The sequence below is a fragment of the Lepisosteus oculatus genome, chromosome 7 (assembly GCF_040954835.1).
Source record: "Lepisosteus oculatus isolate fLepOcu1 chromosome 7, fLepOcu1.hap2, whole genome shotgun sequence".
NCBI classification, from domain to species: Eukaryota; Metazoa; Chordata; class Actinopteri; order Semionotiformes; family Lepisosteidae; genus Lepisosteus; species Lepisosteus oculatus.
Genome location: NC_090702.1, coordinates 55,451,899 through 55,472,689, shown reverse-complemented (window position 1 = coordinate 55,472,689; position 20,791 = coordinate 55,451,899). Strand labels below are relative to the sequence as shown.

Below are 20,791 nucleotides of genomic sequence, written 5' to 3'. Positions count from 1 at the left end.
GTTATTAGTTCCAACGCAGCATTACTCATAAAAACAATTCTAATTAAGGGAAAAAGAAGCAAGATAAAATCAAATGTGCTAAACCGCCGTCATACTTAATTATTTTTATATAATTAGTTGCAGGGTGAGGCAAGTTTTCATGAATCTCTCGGTGTATTTCACTTTCAGAACAGGAGCTGAGGAATTTCTTCTTCTGCCTTCTGGCGGGTATTATTTTTTTAAGGTAGTGTCAGGAGGCAAGTCCGCCATTTATTTCCATTGTCATCTTTGGGGAAAAAACAATGTGTGCTCAACTGGTAAAGACTCATTCAAATTCTAGATCCGTGCCATGAGCTGACGTGACCAGGGTTCCTGGAAGCAGGAAATGGCCAAGTGCCAGCAAGGCCTGATGGGTCTAAGTCAGCCAGGGTGTCCACGGCTGGCAGTGTTGTCAGCAGTAGCTCCTGTACATCTGTCCTTCTGTTAATAGAACCTCAGCTGTAGGTTCAAGTAGGGAGCTACTTCAGCTTGTGTAGGCTGCAAAGGAACAGGTAAAGGTTAATTACAGTACGTGTTGCAAGGAAAATAGAAGAGACACAACTTTTTGGCTGTGGAGCCTTCTTCAGGTGCCACAAGTAAAGGCTGAAATGCTGTGTCTCTTCTTTTCAGCATGGAATAAGCATTTACATGGTCCTGTGCTGTGGGTGCCATGTGACTCACTATGCATGTCTCTCGCGAATTACCATTCTTCCTGTGACCCACACGGTCATACAGTAGGTCATAAGGTCATAGCTGTGCATAACGTTGATTGACAGCTGGTGATTCGTGCCAGTTTCATGTCAAAATTAAGGATACTCTCCATGTGACACAGTGCTGTAAAATGACGTTTACACTTATCCAGCGTTTCTTGTATAATCCGCCTACAGTATACCCTTTTGAGACGACTTGGAGCAGCATGTACACATAACTAAATCAAGTTATACCTAAGATTTAAGCTAAAGTATACAGTGATGTTCTCTGGAATTCCCACGGTATAACTTCTTGCTTCCTGGGCTGTTTTTCTCTTTCTCCTTCATCTGCTCTGCAAGACCTGAGAGGACTGTAACTCATTCCGACTACGACTGCTACAGCTGCAGGTTTTTCAGGAGTCACATACAGTGGATATAAAAAGTCTCCACACCCTTATTGAAATCGCAGGTTTTTGTGATGTAAAGCCAGAAATCAAGATAAATCATGTTAGACATTTTTCTGGCTTTAATGTGACCTTAACAACCAAAAAAATTCAAGAGAAAAACAAATAGATAATTTTTAGGAAAAATAATTGAAATGAAAAAACATGGTTCCAAGAATTAAAGCTGATTAGGTCCTCATTTAAAAGAACAAAGGCATTATTTGCAGGCATCCTTGTTCAACAGCCCAACATAAGAAAGTGAAGAAGACCCTCAATGGGATCTCTAGCTGTCCAGTGTCTTCAGGGGGGTTTGCATGTCGGGTGTCTGAAGTTGTGCAAACCCTCCGAGTTTCGTCAGATTGCAACCTTTTTTTTAGAGGTTCGAATTTCTCAGTATGTGACCTGCTGAGGAACAGGTAGAGGTCAATTCTGCACTGAAAATTAACAACATAGAACTAAGACCACACGACGTTTCTTTTTTCTTTAAATTTGTGGTTTTTTCGGTTCGCAGTCCTGCATTGTTCTGTGCGATTCAGCCGCTGCTGAGATCTGCTGTTGTCGTGACGCCCGGAGGTTCCCAGAGTGTCCTGGGAGTGTTAACGATCTCTTCCTGTGATGTTTACTGTATGTTGCTCCAGCAGTAAAGGTTCCCAGAGCTGATATTTAACATTCACGCCGCATGGCCTGTCACAGCCTGTCTGTGCGCCACCTGCCTGCTGCCTCTGTCAGTCCTTGACCTTGCTGTGTGTCGGCTCACAGCTCGGCAGGCACGTCTCCCTGGCCTCTGGGCAGAGATGGGGCTCCTGCACTGATAGTCACAAGTGTTCCTGTCACTGCAGCCTGGTCGGACAGCTTTTATCCTGGAAGGTTTTCATCCATCGTCTTGTACCCATAGCCGGCATTATCATGGAACAGACCTCGGGAAACTGCAAATACTGAAACAAGAGAATGTTGATCAAAGCGCAGTTGTAGGGGGCTTTAAAATCATAGATCAAATCTCACCTACATTTTCCAAACGGGTATCAAGAATACAAACTTCAGATAAAAAATAGCCATTTGAAATACATTTTCACATGTCGAAGTAAACATCCATCCATTTTCTAAACTGCTTTATCCTGTACAGGGTTGCAGGAGAGGCAGGGCCTAACCTGGCAGGTTACACTCTGGACAGGACACCAGTCCATCACAGGACAGACACACACAAACACAGATACACACAGCAGCGCCGATGTCACAGGCGCCAGTTAACCTACCAGTATGTCATTGGACTGTGGGAAGAAACCGGAGCATCTGGTGAAAACCTTCTTATTGTAATTACAATAGTCATTTTAATGTGACAAGCTTGTTTGCTAAGGGGCTTTGCCAGTTAACTCTGCTGCAGGACACTAACAACTGCAAACTGGCTAAGGTGTGCTATTCGTTAAAGCTGCAGTGCACCTGATGCTCATTTTCACAACACTGGCAGTTTATATCTCTAGAAGCAGATCTCCCAATGAGACCTTTTATCTCTGCATGTCCCAGATTTGGTGCAGGTGCACCATTTACATTCCATTTTTTTTTGCATTCCTTGCAGAGCTCAGACTGAGTGCACTGGAACCCTTTAACAAGCATTGCTGTTCAGGTACCCTGCAAAATGAGCTGTGGTTCTGCTGTCAAAAACATGCTGTGCATTGTCATTATCTAACAAAAAATTAGAATGAACAGTAGAGGGTAATGTTTTTTTCCAATTAATAAGCATGATTACCCTTCCGAATGTAAAACAGAGGCATATTCCTGTCAATTTTAAGAGCACTATAATGGCAGCACTGTGCTGGTTCACATCTGTTGTGGAAGGCACTGTGTGTTATTTTTAAAGTGGAGCTTTAGCTGATTCTAAAAATAGCAGTAGAGTCACAAAAACCTTTATAATACTTATTCTGTAGTGATTTCTATTTTAAAAACTTTTATTGTTTTCTCAGAAGTCTCAGCTTTTTTAAATCCAAGTCGGTAGTGACCCTCGGTTTAGAGAGATGCTGTGTGGAGGCAAAGTTCAACAGAAATAGCAGAGAACCAGAATCTACTGGTGCCGCACTGGTCTGCAGTGAAGTCAGGAGCTCCCAGACCTCTCAGAGAGTCAGAGCCGTGAGCCGAGCTGTCAGCTGGACATTAGCAGGTCCAAACTGGAGGAGTTTAACTGGGAAGGGCTAAACAACAGCAAAGCAATTGATAGCTATTAATTCTAAAAGACAGTAAACAAAACCTTGTTCTTCTCTGATCCAGAAAATATTAGGGTATGATCTGGAAATTATTAGGGGGAACACATAAAAAAATACCAGTGTGTATAAGCATCAACGATGTATTCAAGGTATTTTCTAGCTTAGTTTGGGTGAGAATAAATCAAGCTTGTCCATTAGCAAACTTTTAATTAAACACTCATATTGATCACAACAATTCAAGATACTGTACAAGGTACTGTAGTAGCTAAACCCTTACGCTTACTACTCAAATCTAATTGGACTCTTTGTCAGCTCAAATTCCTCATCAATAACATCATTTGTTCCTCTCCACACATCCACAAAGCTAGAGCACTAATGTTTGTACATGCGATCAGGGTTTACAGTCAATTTATAATGAAATGGCAAAACATTCAGTAGAAATTCACAAAGAATAAATAGCATTTATTGTGTAGCGTGCAGTAGTGTGAATTAAATAAACTATGGCTGACACTGCATTGGGTTTACTGTTGTGATACAGCTGGATGTCAATAACCCCCTATGTGTGAGAAAATAGGGTTTGTTGTTATCGACCTTCTGAATTCATTGCTTATTATAACAAAACATTTCCACAGCTCAGAGCTAAATCATTATTTCCATACAGTATGCAATACTTTTTAAGTGAAGGATCTTTAGAATCTTAGTCTGACGGATGTTGTTTTAATCATCAGCCTGGTTGGACCTTCATCACACTGTCCCTGCATGTTTTTAAAAGCTAGAAGGGCCCAGTATCATTGGAATTGATCTGTGAGAGTGAACTATCTCCACAGTTCAGGGGCTATAAATTGCTGTCGTAGCCAGGATCTTCAGAGCCTGGCGTGTCAGTAGCTTAAGAGCGTAGGGATAGCGTTTCTGATGAGAGCAGAGGTTTAGCGCACAGTCATCTCTCCCTTCACACACGGTAGTTAGAAGAGAATGAGTGTGGCAATTTAGGCAATAATTAGATTACCATGTGCAGTTTGTTTTTTTTTACTACCGTGCAGATTTCATTATGGGAAAAGGCATTTCCACGGACGGTATTCCGGGATAATTACTGTACTGACTTTTGTTATCACTCGCCCGTCTTAATCGCCACGATCGACCTGCTGCCACCGTCTCTCTCCCCCAGGAGAGCAGCCTGACCTGTCTGTCAGTGGCAGATCTGCCCTCTGGCACTGCCCGTCCTGCGGGGTGATGCCCATTCGGCAGTTTGCCACGCTCACGGTCGTGGTTGGTGATTGTTTCTGGTACTGATCAGCGGGAATCCTTCTTGCTCTCTTCAAGCGGGTATGGTCCTTGGGGTAATTTGAGCAGCGTTCAGTCTCAAGTGCTGTAATGACTCTGACTTCGTGCAGCTTGCTGTCCTCAGCTAGGCCCTGAGTGCTCAGCTTGTTTCCTGAGCTGTTCGAGCGTCTTGGTTCCGAACTCTGGGAGGGATTATCTCGTCAGCGTCTGAGTTATTGAGACGGATTGCACAGGTGGTGGAGATATTGTTAACTACATGATACAATTAATTTTGGATCCACATGGCATGAGTCTCTCTCTGCTTCAAGCTTATTCTAAGCCTTTTTAATTTGCCTTTTAAAACCCTGAGCGAAGGTTGATAATTCTGCTGATGTGTTCTTGTATATTTGCCAGTTTACACAACTTAAATTATGTATTAAACATTTATTTCTCATTAGTCTCAGCCATAGTAGCACTGCTTAACATTTAAATACGACACCATTAGGAGACAATGTTCTTTAAAAAACATGTTGGAAAAAAAACAGTTGATTTGTTTTATACAAGTACTTTGGGTAACCAAAATGAGCAAATACCTTTTTTGTGTGTTATACATCTCTCCTCGATGCATTGGAGTCCTCAGACAAAAATCATGTTCTGGACCAAAATGTTCTCCTGCCTTGATACTTAGCAGGGGAACCAGGGGATGTCAAATGCCACAGTAACAAGATGAGGTTTTCTAAATGAAAATGCAGAAAATCAGATTTTCAAAATATCTTTGTGTCCAAAGAAAATATCTTTATGTGTCCTACTTCAATCCTGTTTTTAAGAAAAATATAAAAAAAGGATTATACTTAGAAATCCTGAGAATGTGGATATTTCCCATTGCACAAGAGTCATAGAGCTGGACTAGGTCAGTAGGGAACCAGGCTTCATGACCTTGTATCCACAGTAAGTTCCTGAAATGGGACAAGAGATGTGTGATCCCTGGCTTGACCCACTCTCACAGCTGAATAATTACTTAATGACAAATTAGTTCTCTCTTAGCATTTCTGCATTTCTTTCAGTGAGACAGCAGGAGCGAGTCCAGGGCAGAGGCAGGGGACCATGACAGCACCACAGAAACCCAGAGCAATGCTAGGGATCGCAAAAAGCACAGGATAACCAGAAGATGAGACTTTTAATCTTTTTATTTGCTGCACGCATCTGATCCCACTTGCGAAGAATGAACGTTTCAAGAGTTTCAAGAAAAAAAACACCTACAGTGTGTGGCCTTTCTCCTGCTACTACCTTTATATTACGTTTATTCAAGGATTGATCATGATGATGGTCTGACCATGAGGACCAAGTGGACAGAATTCCCTGTGGGGACCAAGACAAGGGCTGTGTCAAGGGAACTGATAGTGCTAGCAGAGCAATTCTGGGAAGGATGAATGTCTTTACACACGGACAGGAAGTTACGTGGTTGGCACAAGTTGGGTTCACACAACGTGCCTTCTGTTTCTTAACTTATCTGAAATCTTGCAAGCCTATAACACTGTCTAACATTTTCACCTACATGTCAGCATGGCCTGGACTAATCCAGCCCTTATCCTCCATGCCCACCAGCACCACTCACTGCCAGCGTTTCGCCTTATCGTCTGGCTAAACTGTTTTGTTCAGACTCCAGGATCCTCAGGTCTCTTGCGCTGTTCTTCTTCTGGGGAAGACTGAGCACACAGCTTCCACCTCCAGATCTCCCCTGGTCTCTTTTCAGACACACACACACGAGCGCGCACACCCCGACTCATCACACTCTCTCACACTTTGGTTTTTCTGTAGGTCTGTCCACCAGTCAATGGTGTATTCACTCTGACTCGCTGTGCAGCTGTGTTTCACCCGAGCTCTAACTCTTCCTCACTCTGCCTCTCTTTACGAAGCACAAAGTTCTCCGTCCAACTTCCATGATCTTCATCTACCTCACACTTTTCTCAAATGTTCTTCCCCCAGCTGCTGTCTGTGGAAGATGAAAGTGTCATGCTGTGACATTACAGGACACACGTTCCTTTCTCTCTGCGTAGGCAATTGTTCTACAGCTTTGAGAGACGTCTTAGTGGCTGTCTAGACCTCTAGCCATTACCTGATCGTCTCTGTTGCCTTTGCATCTGTATCTGGGGTATTCTGTCAGAGATGAATGATCTGCACTGGAAATCCAACCTGTTATTTGTGTTGCATGCAGGCCTTAAGTTCTGAGGAGGAGGAAAAGAGCAGCAGGCCCTGGGGGAATCCGCTCATGCAATTGAAACATCTCAATTTTGTCTCCGTTGGATGTGCACATCTTTCTCTTACCCTCATTAATTGATGAATATGTCCAATACTCTAATGTCACATCAATATGCAAGGGAGATATGCAGAGGCTCTAGCAGTGCTTTTCCAGTATCTCAGATATAAAGTTTCTTCCAGGCCGACAGTGATGAGAAATGAGCTGTGCAGGTCAAAGTGGACAGGAGTGACCTTCCACTGCCAGACTGAAAGCACAGCCAGTGCAGATTAAATCAAAAATTCTATTTTATGGAACTCAAGCCATGCTGTTCGCACAGGACACATAAATGTCTATCTGCTTGATGTGTGTCTTTCTCCCTGTGGTTAATAAACTTTGCAATCATTCTTTCAGTGTGGAATGAGTACCTTTGTATCGAACTCTCGCTGACACTGCTCTCCCCTGGAGCATCTCTAAACTAATGGATAATCTCCTGATCTGTTTAGGTCATGCTCTTAATTCTGCCCAAATTAAGATTATTTTATGATAAGACTGATCATATTAATATTGAAAGTTAATATTTTGGTAATGCTGTGATACATCTGCAGACACTGAGCGGGACGTGTTTTCTTTCTTTCTTGAACCCACTTCAGTGAGTCAGAAGGCTTGCCAGATGCTGCTGTATGCTCATACTGTTGACTGCTCATCGATAAATTTGCACCTCTGCCGTGGCTCAGTGTAAGCACTGTTTGAATAGTGGACATCTGGACACAGCTGTGCAGAGCAGGATTGCTTGTGAAGACCGAGGGAGACAGACTTAGTGTAACGACACTCAGGACACTATGCAGACGACACAATCCGGGGAGGAGTGAGGAAAACACGGGGGAAATAAGCATGCAGGAGTCGGGAATGAAAACAGGGGGCGTGTCCAAGGTGCGCAGGTGTTTAGGGGGGTTAGTCTAAGGCAAACAATCCAAAAGGGAGTCCAAAGGGAAATCCAAGACGAGGCGAATGTCCAGAGCCGGGCGGTCCATCCGAGACAATGACAAACGGGATTAAAAACCAGAGCGGGATCCGGTGGAGGAAATTAGCGGACACATCCTGAAAGCCAAAAGATACAGAATGGAAATAAAGCTCTTTGCAGTTAAATGCTTACTTAATTTGTTTCAAATGGGTGAGACGATTTCCCTAGAGTTAAGAGTTTTAAATAAAAATGTAATATTCAATAGCTGTGCTACACACTGAGGTTCCAAAATCCAGTGTCTGTCTCTCATTTTAAATTCATAGATAAATTCAGTTTATGTGATCAGCATAAAGTCATGGACATTAATGCATTAATCTGGAACTGATGTCATCCGACTCTATCTGCCAATCTGTTAGCTACAGTATAACGAGTACTCTGGCTAATATTACTCTTGCTCTGACAGAAAACTCTAACATCACAAACGTAAAAAGACTGCAGGTAAGAGGGGTTCATTTGACTCACCTTTTTCATTTGTTTAATTTAGTTTAGCTAAGCGAATCTAAACTTTCGTTCAGCCGTTTTTAAGTTCAATTTGTCAATTGGCTTTTCAAGGAAAAGAAAGAATATTACTGTACATGGTACAGTACCATATACAGTACCATAATGACAAATGTGAACAAGCATCATGGCATGAAAGACTTGATACCCAAACAAACTGTGTAAATCCAAGAATAATATCAAAACTGGAATAAATGAGTCGAAAAAGGAAACCAGATATGTGGAAGAGATATGGAAAGGAAAAAGAGAAAGAGAAATTAAAAAGGTAGAGAAAGGACAGTCTTCTGGGTCTGTCATGTGTCTGGGTGGAGCTGCAAGCTGTTTGTAAGGAATTACCCAGCGTCTGGGCCACAGTCACCTGTCTAGGGTGCCTGTTCTGGATATCCTCACTTTTATACTCTAGCTTTTACTTCTGTTTTAATTCGTGCATGCCATACACAGTCAGCATAGCTGTCTCTTTGGTTTGATGGTTTTGTTGTACAGCACCTTGAGGTGGGATACCATGAAAAGCCCTACATAAAATGAAAGTTGTTATTCTTATTATTAAAGCCAAAAAACATTTTTGTGAATGGTAAGACAAAGACATTGTATAAGAACCTGTTGCTGAGATTTCAACACAAATCAATGGCTTTCAAAACATTTATTTTCTATCACAGGGTTTGATCCTTAATAAGTGCCTTCCCCAGAGACCATGCTACACAATTAATTCCACCCCCAAGTTCATTTTGCACTCTTCATTCTCTGTGCCTTATTAAAATGAATCACACACCTGAGAAAACAATACGCTCCATTCGCTGCTGCCTCTGAATTAAAGTCCTTCACACACCAGCATGTCATACAGCTATCATCTGAGATTCGTTTCCCCACAAGAAACAGGTGATTTCATCAATTTAACAGCAAGCTCAGACACAGTAACCTGTTTTCTGTTCTCTTCAAAAATATAAAGAGACGCCATTATGTTTTTGTAACACATTGGGTGGTCTGTGGTTTTCAAAAAGTTCCACAAACTGCTTTAAAAAATCTTGTTTTGTATTGAAGTCGTTTGGGAAGGTTCGTCCTGCTGGTCTATTGTGGTGAGATGGCCATCTAATTTACTGTATATATACTGTACCATGGAGTTTGTCATTTGGAAAACTAGCAGACAGGTAAAGGTTTATTCCCTGCTGAAAGGAAAAGAAATGAAACACGGTGTTTCGGCTGTGGAGCCTTCTTCAGGTGCAAGAGGCTCCACATCTGAAGAAGGCTCTACGGACGAAATGCTGGGTCACTTTTCTTTAGCTTTCAGCAGAGAATACTCCTTTACCCTTTCCTTTGCAGCCTGCGCATGCTGTACCCACAGAAAGAGAAACTTCTATTGCATCTTCAGGGTACAAGCCCCTTTCTTTTGATTGCTCACTTCCCAGCAATACATGTAGTTTGCCGTATTTTAAAGCCTTTTTCACTGTAACTACAGATGCCGATTATGTACCGTACGACTGCGATAATCATTCTAATAAATCTCTGGGGGCTGAAGTGGAGCCGCAGGTTAGCTTGTTAGCCCCTCTATTAATTCTGCCTCATCCTGCGGGTGAGCTGAGACAGTCTCCCAGAGGACACTGCTCTGCTCCGCAGGGCGGTGTGGTGGCTCTGTGGCTCAGGATCTGCGCCTGTGGCTGGGAGGTTGCCGGTTCGTATCCCGCGGCCGGTAGAGGAATCCTACTCCGCTGGGCCCCTGAGCAAGGCCCTGAACCCCAACTGCTCCAGGGGCGCTGTATAAATGGCTGACCCTGCGCTCTGACCCCAAGGGGGCCAGAATTCTCCTCTTGAGAGCCAGGGGACCAGGTGTGGGTACCGCTCCCGCGGACACTGTGATGTTGAGCTTGTGGGCCCAGAGGATCACACCACCCCCTGGCTTTGTGGGAAAGGTGCTGTGGGAGCAGATGGAAGGGGGCACTTGAGAGGGACACCACCAAGCAGTTTCTGCTTTATGGAAATGCATGCGCTCGTCCTAATGAAGACGGAGGAGGAGGACAATGTCGCATGTCAGCCGCCAGATAATTTTTGATGTGTCATTTTGCAACAGCCGAGCTTGAATCTGCACCTAATGGAGAAATCATTTACAGAGCTCGTCTCGCTGTGCGCTCTTGAGGACAAGGAGTCAGGGGATATCTCAGATTCCACAGCTGGTTTTACAAACAGAGTGCAGAGTAGGAACTATCACTGATAATTCCCTTAATCGCCAGCTCTTAGGTCCTTTTTACTGTTGTTCAGAAAACTGTATTGTTTTGCACCAAGGTTTTGCAGGTGATGACAGGATTAGCAAATTTTACAGGTGCACAGATGAAGTAAGAAGTGTGTTAGGAGTTTGGGTTTTCAGTGCCAGTGTCACCTTTGCAGCAGGAGTGATGCCTTGCATTTCAGCTTTGAGGGAGACGTGTACAGAGACATGTTGTAGGAATGTGTTCAATTCAAATAATATGTGACTTGTAGTTTTTAATCTTCCAGAATGCAGCCAATGCTATGAAGCTGGTCTGATGTTCAGTGACATTAATGCACCGAACAGCTAAATGTGTAAATTTTTAAACTTGTTTTTATTTTCAATTTCAGACAATACACCCCACATAGCCATCGCTGAGCCTGAGCTCCGTAACCATGGAAACAGCTCCACAGGTCCAACTCCAGACTGCTCCCCTCCCTCTCCAGACACTGCACTGAAAAACATAGAGAAAGTCATTCGCCCACAGGTGAGTCTGAATGCACAGACAACTCTCTGTCCAGGTAACTGTCCACAGGTGAGTCTCAATGCACAGACAGCTCTCTCTGTCCAGGTAACTGTCCACAGGTGAGTCTGAATGCACAGACAGCTCTCTCTGTCCAGGTAACTGTCCACAGGTGAGTCTCAATGCACAGACAGCTCTCTCTGTCCAGGTAACTGTCCACAGGTGAGTCTGCACACAGACAGCTCTCTCTGTCCAGGACTGTCAGAGCTCTGGGCTTCTTATATCCTGAAGTCAGAAAGGAAGTTTCAAGTGTGTAAATTTGGAAAACAGAATATGCATGTATTTTTCCCCTTCGAAGATACGGTAGTTTGGTGGAAATCAACTAGAATTGATATATTTTGTAGAATAAGCCAAGGTACAGCTGCTTTAATCAATAAATGTTTAGTGACTTGGTCTCCAAAAATGGAGCACTTAAAAGCTGGTCTTCATTGCTGACCTGAGATGTAAGCTTGTTCAACGTTGTTTGTGCAATTTATTGACATAGTTTTAATCATTAGAAGCAGTTTCTTAATATTAAGTCATTAATGTCATCCAAGGACATACTGTAGCAGAAGCTGGATGCTCCTGCATTTTTACTTCTTTAATTAATAGAAATATTCACAAATGAAAGTGTCAAAAATGATTGTGTCACTGTGGTACAATTAAGAAAAAACTGAATGTCTGAGTGGATTTCACGGCTCAGCAAACACAGATATTAAACTTCAACAATGTCATTAGCTGGTAATTTTCTGTTTCACGGAGGTGCTTTAAAGAAACAAATGGGCCGCAATCCTGAAAGTTTAATTTGCTGTCCTTTAAGAGCACATTGTTGATAATTTTTTGGACCATGCAAGTGTAACTGTGTTCAGTTTGCACCACTGCAGATAGCCATAGAGCAGGATGTTCCCACTTCAGCTCGGCTCGCTGTTGTTTTCTCAAATAGGTGAAATAACTCAATTTAAATGCCAATTTAATTCCACAGCCCACACCTGAGCCGGGGAGTCTCTTGTGATAACAGAGCCCCCACTGGCCCCTGTATCTTTGAACCCAATCAACATGCAGTTCTGAAACACTGCGTCTTGCGAAGGTACTGCTCACCCTGGGTCTCTGGTGTCATCAGGCGCCAGCGTATACAGGCTCTCTGTGTTATTGTGAGCAAAATCTGATGTTTCCATTCTTTGCTTTCAAGGGCATAACACCTAGAGAGATGAACCTCTGGGACCACGGGGCCGGTAAACTAGTTAAAGGTTAAATAACATTCTGGCATAGAAGCAACTTTTAAAGAAAAACTATTTTTATCTATCCTCACTGGTGGTGGTGGAGGGGATCCCCATTACCTGTAAAGCACTTTGAGTGGAGTGTCCAGAAAAGCGCTATATACTGTACTGGAAGTGTAAGCAATTATTATTGTTATTTTGGAAGACACGTGCACTGTCAATCCAGTTCTTCTGCAGTCATAATGACTGGCTGACACTGAGCTTTGTGGTGGGATCAGACCTCCACATTTCACACCAGCAGCAGCAACTTTGCAAGGCTCCATTCATAAAGAGCTGCACAATCCCGGGGGCAGGAACACAGGCCAATAAATGCTTCAGAGCATGCCCTCCTGTAAAGGTGGGTCATGCATCTTATTGTAGACACAGCCTCTCAAAATGAGACTCCTGCCATCCTTATTAGAGCGTTCCAGGAACGCCGTATGGTATGTGGGGGATTTGTGGAATTATCGTGTGCATTGTATAGGAAATTGTGTAAAGGAATGTGGTGATTCAGTGAATACATCCTGAAGGCACGCAGGAGTTGTCCTTGCAATATCTCTCAATCAAACATGGTTGGAATTCATGCCTTTACAACGTAGAATATGTTTTTTTTTTAAGTGAACAGAATGTCTCGCTCCTGGAATTCAATGTAAGTGATTAGTGTGCCTTTCATTCTTTTCTTACGCTGTCTTCTCTGGGCGCGTGCTGAGCCTTGCGGTGCAGGTCTATTCTGAGAGCAGGCAGATGCAGTTCTCGCAGTTCTTGACAGAAACATCGGGCGCTGGAGAGAGCAGTTCACTCTCTTCCTAGCCCCCTGCACCTGAGCGTGGGGGTGACGTCTTCATGACCAGGCAGCGTCAGCATTCTTTTCAATCCTCTTTCAGAATGGGTTTCAGGGTGTGAACTGGTTTATCCTGATGTTATTAAAGACAGGTGAGGTCAAAGCTGACAGCCTGCCTAAGCAGTTTTCCCAGGTAATAATGGAATATAATAAGCAACTCACAAATCTAATCTCACAATTCTTTTAAATTCCTTCATAATCTCCCTCAACAAGTTATTCTAAGCCTAACAAAGCATTTAAAATTCAGTCACCTACCTCTAAGAGCTCCCTGGGCTCGTGTTAGCAGCTCTGGGCTTAGTTATGCTGTTGTTTTTATTTTTTTCTTCAGATTAAATGTCTGAGGGAGATTACAGTATATTGCTTTCCTTCCTCTGCTACCTTTCTTTAATTGGAAGTACAGTAAGAAAACCTCTTCTTCCTCCGTTTAAAGCATCCCTGTATTCCAGGGTATAACAGCTGTGGTGATGTTTATGATTTATTGGAGTTGGCCAGCAGTCAATGATGCTGTTATCTGTTTAAGTGATTTTAATTACACCAGCTTTTCTTATTGTCTGGTTGGTATGACTTTAATTGCTGTTTTTCCAGAGGGGCTGTTTAACCTAGTGCAGTACTTGCCAGTAACGCTGCTGGCCTGTTTCATTACACAGGTTATACTGTGCTGGTACAGTGGAAATCTACAAAGCATACCTAAACATAGAACATCCAGTTCTGTCAGGATGGTTTCTCAATGGAAATAAGCAAATTGCAAATCTGTGTCTGTGTGTAGGTTGTACAGGGGATAATGTTAATAATAATAATAATATGTTTTATATAATATAATGAGAACTTTTATTTAAAAAGTGTCTTTCTAAATCCCAGGAAGCTATACATACAGTAGTGATAGAAATAAAAGACAAAAAGTACAGGTTCATACAAATAGAATGTAGGGCAATCAGACATACTGTAGGCCCAGTAAAAGGCTGAGTTTTAAGTTTGGATTTAAAGGGAGTTTGGGCAGTGCAGTACAATTTGAGGAAGGGCAGTCCATAACAGTGGGGCAACGACAGGATTTAGTCCTGGTACAGTGAGCAAAGGACCAGTCTCAGTTGAGCGGAGCTTATGAAAGGGAGTGTAGGCATGGAGGAGTTCAGAGATGTAGTATGATGAAGCCAGATTTGTTCAAGCCTTAAAAGTCGGCAGCAGGATCTTACAGTGTAGTGGTAAATGGGCTTGTAGATCAGCACAGCGGTGGCCTGTGTTTAGTACTTGTGTATTTTCTGCAGAATGTTTGCTCCGCCTTCCGCATCCCTCGCAACCCCCCTGGGCCCAGCGGTTGGGCTTGCGCTGGGCTCGGCTGTGCCCCCTCTTGCCTCTGCCCTCACACAGCAGCTCCAGGGGCTCTCCGCCTGCCTCCACACTCCCTCTCCTGCTCTGGCTTGTGACAGGCCTGGGGGTACAGTGAACAACACAGGCTTCGAAACAGGGGGTTCTTCACTTCTCATAAGATACTTTTGATTTTAAACAGGTTTGGGAAAGATTCTTCATTCTATAATGTTAGGTTTCTCTTCGAACCCCCTCCCCCAGTATTCTCTGGGAGGCTGGTGTCAATCTGCCCACAGTGAAGGTTCCTGCAAAGACACATTGCTGTCCAGTGAAGACACCAGGGACCCCAGGCTAACCCCCTGATGCTGTCATCACTAGTTTAAAATCTACTATCCTTCATTTATCGCAGCTGTTTCTCCAAAGGCAAGGGCTTATTTTACTCTGTTATGGGCCGCGGTCATAGCTGTGGTCCAGGGGCAGCGAGATTTCAGGGACTGCTGAAGGTTCAGGCCTCGGGACTGAAGATGTAGCTGGTAATCTCACTCACAGCGCAACGTCTATGGCAGGGATATAAGGAATGTCATTACAGATGAAGATAAAATCCATATTTTAGCAGTACAAGAACTTGATGAGTGTAGATGATAAGAAAACTAATAATGATATGACTTCTCACTGAGAAACAACAGCTTTCTGTGTTTTCTATTATTTGATTATTGTTCTGAAGGATCTTAAAGTACTTCACACACAGGAGGGGGCTCACTTTGTCTTTTGAAGTCGTGCCCCACCTGGGAGACACACAGGGGCCCTTCTGCACCAGCAGCCCCACCTGGGAGACACACAGGGGCCCTTCTGCACCAGCAGCCCCACCTGGGAGACACACAGGGGCCATTCTGCACCAGCAGCCCCACCTGGGAGACACACAGGGGCCATTCTGCACCAGCAGCCCCACCTGAGAGACACACAGCAGCCATTCTGCACCAGCACCAGAGAAGAGATTGTGAATGTCCTACAGTATAGGTTGGCTTTCCTGCAGGTTTAAAATGGGGAAACCAGGGTTTGCTCTTCCTGGAAGTTAATGTTAGATGGGGGACGCACAGAAATGTCCTTCCATCATTTCAAGATAAGGTTTAATGTTTGTGGAACAAGCTACCCAGCCATGGGGTTAGTCAATACTTAGGAAATAACTCATGTAAAATGTTGTGTTGGATTCCAATTAAAAAATATTGGGTTGAATTGTGCTCATTGTACATTGGTTGGTACTACATTGTAGTCTTAATGAGAGATCAAAGAAGAGTAACTAGGATGATTCTTGTTCTGAGGGTTCTGTTGTATACAGCATAGAGAGGTCAAAGGAACTACTGTAAATCTCTTTGGTCCAGGAAAAAAGGAGATTGTCTTTATACGAGCTGAGGATGTCTGGACCAGTCTCCCCAGCGGGGTGGTTGAGGTACAAACTCTGGGCTCTTTGAAGAAGTGACATGTTGACATTTTCGATTCAGCTGGCCGCTGAGCTTCTGAACAAGACTGAATGACTGAATGGCCTCCTCTCGTTAGCAGTCTTTCTTATATTCCTTTGGCTGTAAACTTTGATCTAGGGGAGTGGTGACTGTTTAACCTTGCGTTCACTTATGGCGTGCATCTAAGGCACATCATATTCTCTTCCAAAGAAGAGGAGCCCAGGGTGTGTGCTTCCAGTACACTTCCGACTTGTCAGAACTAAAAGAAAAAAATAATGATGTCCCCCTGAGCCCTGGCCGTGCATCTGCCTCTGAAAGAATTGCCTTTCTCTTTCTGTGGTTTTAGTATTATAGAGAGAGCTGCACACAGCACACCTTGTGTCTGGAAGTCAAAACCGTCAGTGCGAGGGCTCTGTAGGGGGCGCTGTTGACAGCAGCAGCACTGTGAAAAGCCAGCAGAAGGGGGGCACACGCACCCAAAGCAAGAAACAGCTACAGCACATTCCCAGAAAGACCCCTGGAGAAATGGGCTGATTCTGGAAACCTCAGAGACAGCTGTGTTTCATCCAGTACCGGGCCTTACCCTGTAGGCTGTAGACTTCCCCTGCATCCAGGAAAGACACCTTTGCAGTAAAGACGCTGAACTTTTATTTCATTAAGAAACACCGGTTATGGATTTTTCCAGACTTCTGTGTAGCACCAAATTCTTAATGATTTCCATTACCGTTAAACTTTGATGATGAGATATTATGTACTATATATATATTCCTCCTGAAGGGTTTTAAATATTGATGTTTTTAAGGCAGTCTCCTTTCCCCCCAGCTCTCAGCTTGAATTGAGTGACTCTGACTCACGTCTTCAGTGCAAGTGCACACAACCTGCCACCTCATCCTTTTTAATTCTGCCTGGCAACGTCTGCCATTGAAACATTCGAACAATTTCTGAAATAGCCGCTCAATCAATATTAACAAACAAAATTAACCCTTTGCTTCACTGTGAGGTCTGTCAATAGCACACAAGAAAGGAGAGGAGGCAATTCGCATCTTCTGGCTTGTTTAGTTTCTTGTAGGTAAATAATAATAATAATAATTGCTTACACTTATATAGCGCTTTTCTGGACACTCCACTCAAAGTGCTTCACAGGTAATGGGGATCCCCTCCACCACCACCAGTGTGCAGCCCCACCTGGATGATGCGACGGCAGCCATAGTGCACCAGTACACTCCCCACACACCAGCTATCAGTGGGGAGGAGAGCAGAGTGATGAAGGCAATTCACAGAGGGGGATTGTTAGGAGTCCATGATTGATAAAGGCCGATGGGGAAATTTGGCCAGGATGCCGGGGTTACACCCCTACTCTTTTCGAGAAACACCCTGGTATTTTTAATGACCACAGAGAGTCAGGACCTCGGTTTTACGCCTCATCCGAAGGACGGCGCCTGTTTACAGTATAGTGTACCCGTCACTACATTGGGCATTAGGCATTAGGCATTAGGGCCACAGGGTGAGCGCCCCCTGCTGGCCCCACTAACACCTCTTTCAGCAGCAACCTTAGGTTTTCCCAGGAGGTCTCCCATCCAGGTACTGACCAGGCTCACACCTGCTTAGCTTCAGTGGGTTGCCAGTTGTGAGTTGCAGGGTGATATGGCTGCTGGCATAATGATCTGAGGATCTCATCCAGGGTATCAGCTTCTGCAGCGCAGCTGGGTAGCTTGTTCCACACTCCCCCAGCCCTTTCTGTGAAGAGCTGCCTGTTCTCAGTGCGTTTTAATTGAGTCTTCTAGGCACTTCTTTAGGTGAAAGTTGTGGGAGTGTGGGATGAGCTACCCAGCTACCCAGCCATGTTGTCAAAGCAGACACCTTGGCTTCTGTCAAGACCTGTTAAGCCTTCTTCAGCACACTTGAAGAAGATATAATATTATTATTAATAATAATAATAATAATAATAATAATAATAATAATAATAATATACATTATTTTATAGAGCACCTTAAAGGTACTGAAGAAAAAAAGTACACAATGAGAGGAGACAGCTGGAATACAAAATCACAGTAAGGTTGAAGGTTTTGATTCCTGCTGTGAAAGCGCTCAGAGAAGGTGACTCTCTGATATCTTTAGGGATAGAATTCCAGAGGTCTGGGGTGCAACTGGACAAGGCCCTGTCACCCATAGAGTGAAGACGGGCTTGGGGGACAGACAGGAGAACAGAACGAAGGTTGTGAGGTGGGGAGTAGGATGATAGTAAGTCAGACAGGTACTGAGGTGCCAAGCCATGCAGAGCCTTATTAGGTACAGTAACATGAAGATTTTGAAGTCAACAAAGTGAAACATGATGCAAAGCCAGTGCAAGGACTCCAGGATAGCAGTAATGTGGTCACTTGCACAAGACCTGGTCAGGAGTCTGGCTTCCAAATTTTGGACATGCTGTAGTTTGTATGGGGATGTAGTTTGGCAATATTTGTGAGGTGGAAGAATTGTGTTGTACGTGTGTGTCAAACGTCAAGCCTGGACTCAATATCATCCCCCATGTTCTTCAGTTTAGACTTTAACTCAAGTACAGTTCCATCCTCTGATGGGATTACTGCATTGGCTTTTGATGGGAGGTGCTGAGAAACATGATTTCACTCTTGTTGCTGTTTAAATGAAGGTCATTTTGAGTCATCCATGTTTTGATGTCAGAGATACAATTTGAACAGTGTCAGGTTTGGTATGGTACAGTATGTAGATTTGAGTATCATCAGTGTAGAAATGATCATTTAGGCCATGTGATCTTAATAGGGAACATGTCAATGCAGAATACCTCTCCTTGTTTCTTTCGGAGCCCTAGACTTCCCACCTGAGCCCTGAGCACAGTAAATGCATGACGTACAGTACAGTGTAAGACTGCTACAACCCTGGGCAAACTGTGACAATCCTCAAGTCAGCTTCCACAGGGGGAACCCACTGCATGAGTGTGGAGAAGACAGAGCTTCTCCAGGATAAAATCAGGATGTTTGCAGCATAGCTACAGTATGTTGGAATGCTTTAGTGCTTTCCAGTTTTTGTGGCCACCCAGGGTAGAGCTTTTCTTCTAATTAATGTGCAGCTTATTAAATCCCTCCTCATCCACAGTGAGTATCCCCATTCTGTGTCCACAGCCCAGCTGAGCTGGGGAGGCCCTTACTGTACTCCGAGAGGGCTGAGAAAGAGGGAGGGAGATGTGTTACAATCGCTGAAGAAGTATTTCAATTTAATTATACAGTATATCGTATTTAATTAATTCCCGATATTTATTTTTTCTCATCCCATGTGTTGTAAGAGAAGCTTTGCGTAATAAAAGTTTAATGCCTTATTAAATCTACCATAAACAAAAAATAAATCAACATCAAATCCAATTATTCAGGTTTTTCATAAGATGGGAAATCTTGTGCCCAGGTTTTTTTTTCATAACAAAACGAGAATAATTTTATAGTACAAGTAAAAAGTACAGCTTGTTCATGAAGACTGTGAAGAGATTCTCATGTAGGATTTTCATGCGATTCTTTTTCATGACTTTTTATTTGTGTTTGTGTTGTTATATTTGGACAACCTTCCTAATGTTGTATAAGCTCATTACTGGTGTATTTGTATGACATGCTGAAATGCCAGAAGAGTATCAGATGAAGTGCAGAGTGAAGCTGCAGTTGTCTTACCTGGGGAAGAGACCAGAATGGGCAGTAAGACTGTCCAAGCTGGATCCTGGACTGGAGTCAACACCATTACGGACAAGCCTGTTCACACTCTGCCTAAATCCCAATGTTGCTTGCAAATTAGTAATCAGCTGCAAGATGCATCTCTGCAAAGCTAGCAGAGGGTGTGAATGTTTCACTTCCGTTCCCTCATTTGGTGCACAACCGAGGAAGCTGAACGGGAGAATCTTCATCCCACTTCTCTGACACCAAGGCAAGTGGAGGAACTTCCTGGTTGAGGTTTTTCGGCTGCTGCACGCGTCCTTGCATCTCAGCCAGATGCAAGTTATCCTCTAGCAAGAGAAGTGGAGTATGTACCTGTATTTCAACAGCAATGAGCCTGAGCCAGTGACAGGCGGGAACCACAGTGTGGCCGCACTGCTGATGTCTACCTTGGATGAAAACAAGGCGACTGAGTTATTCACAGGCACTTTGTCAGCGTGCCTTTGTCTGTGAAAGGCTGATAACTCTGAAATTGTGTTGCACGCTTGAACTGCATCTGCAGTGTTTTAACCTCCTTCATAACAGCTCACTGCACCTCTCTTACATGAGAAGGACCATTATTCTCCGTAAATAAGAAATCAGCCGAAATCAATGTTCCAAGCCATTCTCTTCAATGCCGATAGGCTTGCCATTTAAATTCTCATTAATCTTTAAACTGCAATAAATCATTCCTCCCTCCCAGCCAAGGGTGCTAAGCAACTTGTTTTTATTGAAAATCAATGACAACTGATTATCTTTGTTTTCCTTTACTATGTGAAGAGAGGAAGCATTTTTCTATTGTCCTGACGGATAAAGGAGAGGAGGAGCAGGGACACAGTGTCTGAGGTTTTCTTCCCCTCTACCAGAGGAAAGGTAGAAGTAACAAGAAAGAAACAGCGGTGGCATTTTCAGGAAATAAATACAGGTGGATGTGTTTTTAAAGTCAGGAGTGCTGAAGCATTCAACAGAATCAATATTGCTGATCTGTTCTTCATGAGTAAATACAGTAGGAAATACATGGTAAATGCAAGTTTACCGTGCTAATTAAACCCTCTGGCTCCTTATGTCTTTTTAACAGGAAAGCGGAGCGGGCAGTTTTGGAACGCTAGGAGAAGAAACTTAAAAAATTAGATATCTCGGCCCTT

The 20,791-nt window shown here is 43.5% G+C and overlaps 1 protein-coding gene across 7 annotated transcripts in view; it reads left to right on the top strand.

Annotated features, from left to right (window-relative positions):
- anks1b (ankyrin repeat and sterile alpha motif domain containing 1B) overlaps nucleotides 1-20,791 on the top strand; it is a 339,546-nt gene that overhangs the window by 200,669 nt on the left and 118,086 nt on the right. For all 7 annotated transcript variants that reach the window (XR_011190118.1, XM_015351924.2, XM_015351925.2 and 4 more), the window contains exon 11: nucleotides 10,950-11,086. Coding sequence is in view for 6 of the 7 variants with exons in the window: in XM_015351924.2 (XP_015207410.1) it covers nucleotides 10,950-11,086 (137 nt within the window). In the remaining variant the exon portion in view is untranslated. The remainder of the gene's footprint in view (nucleotides 1-10,949; nucleotides 11,087-20,791) is intronic.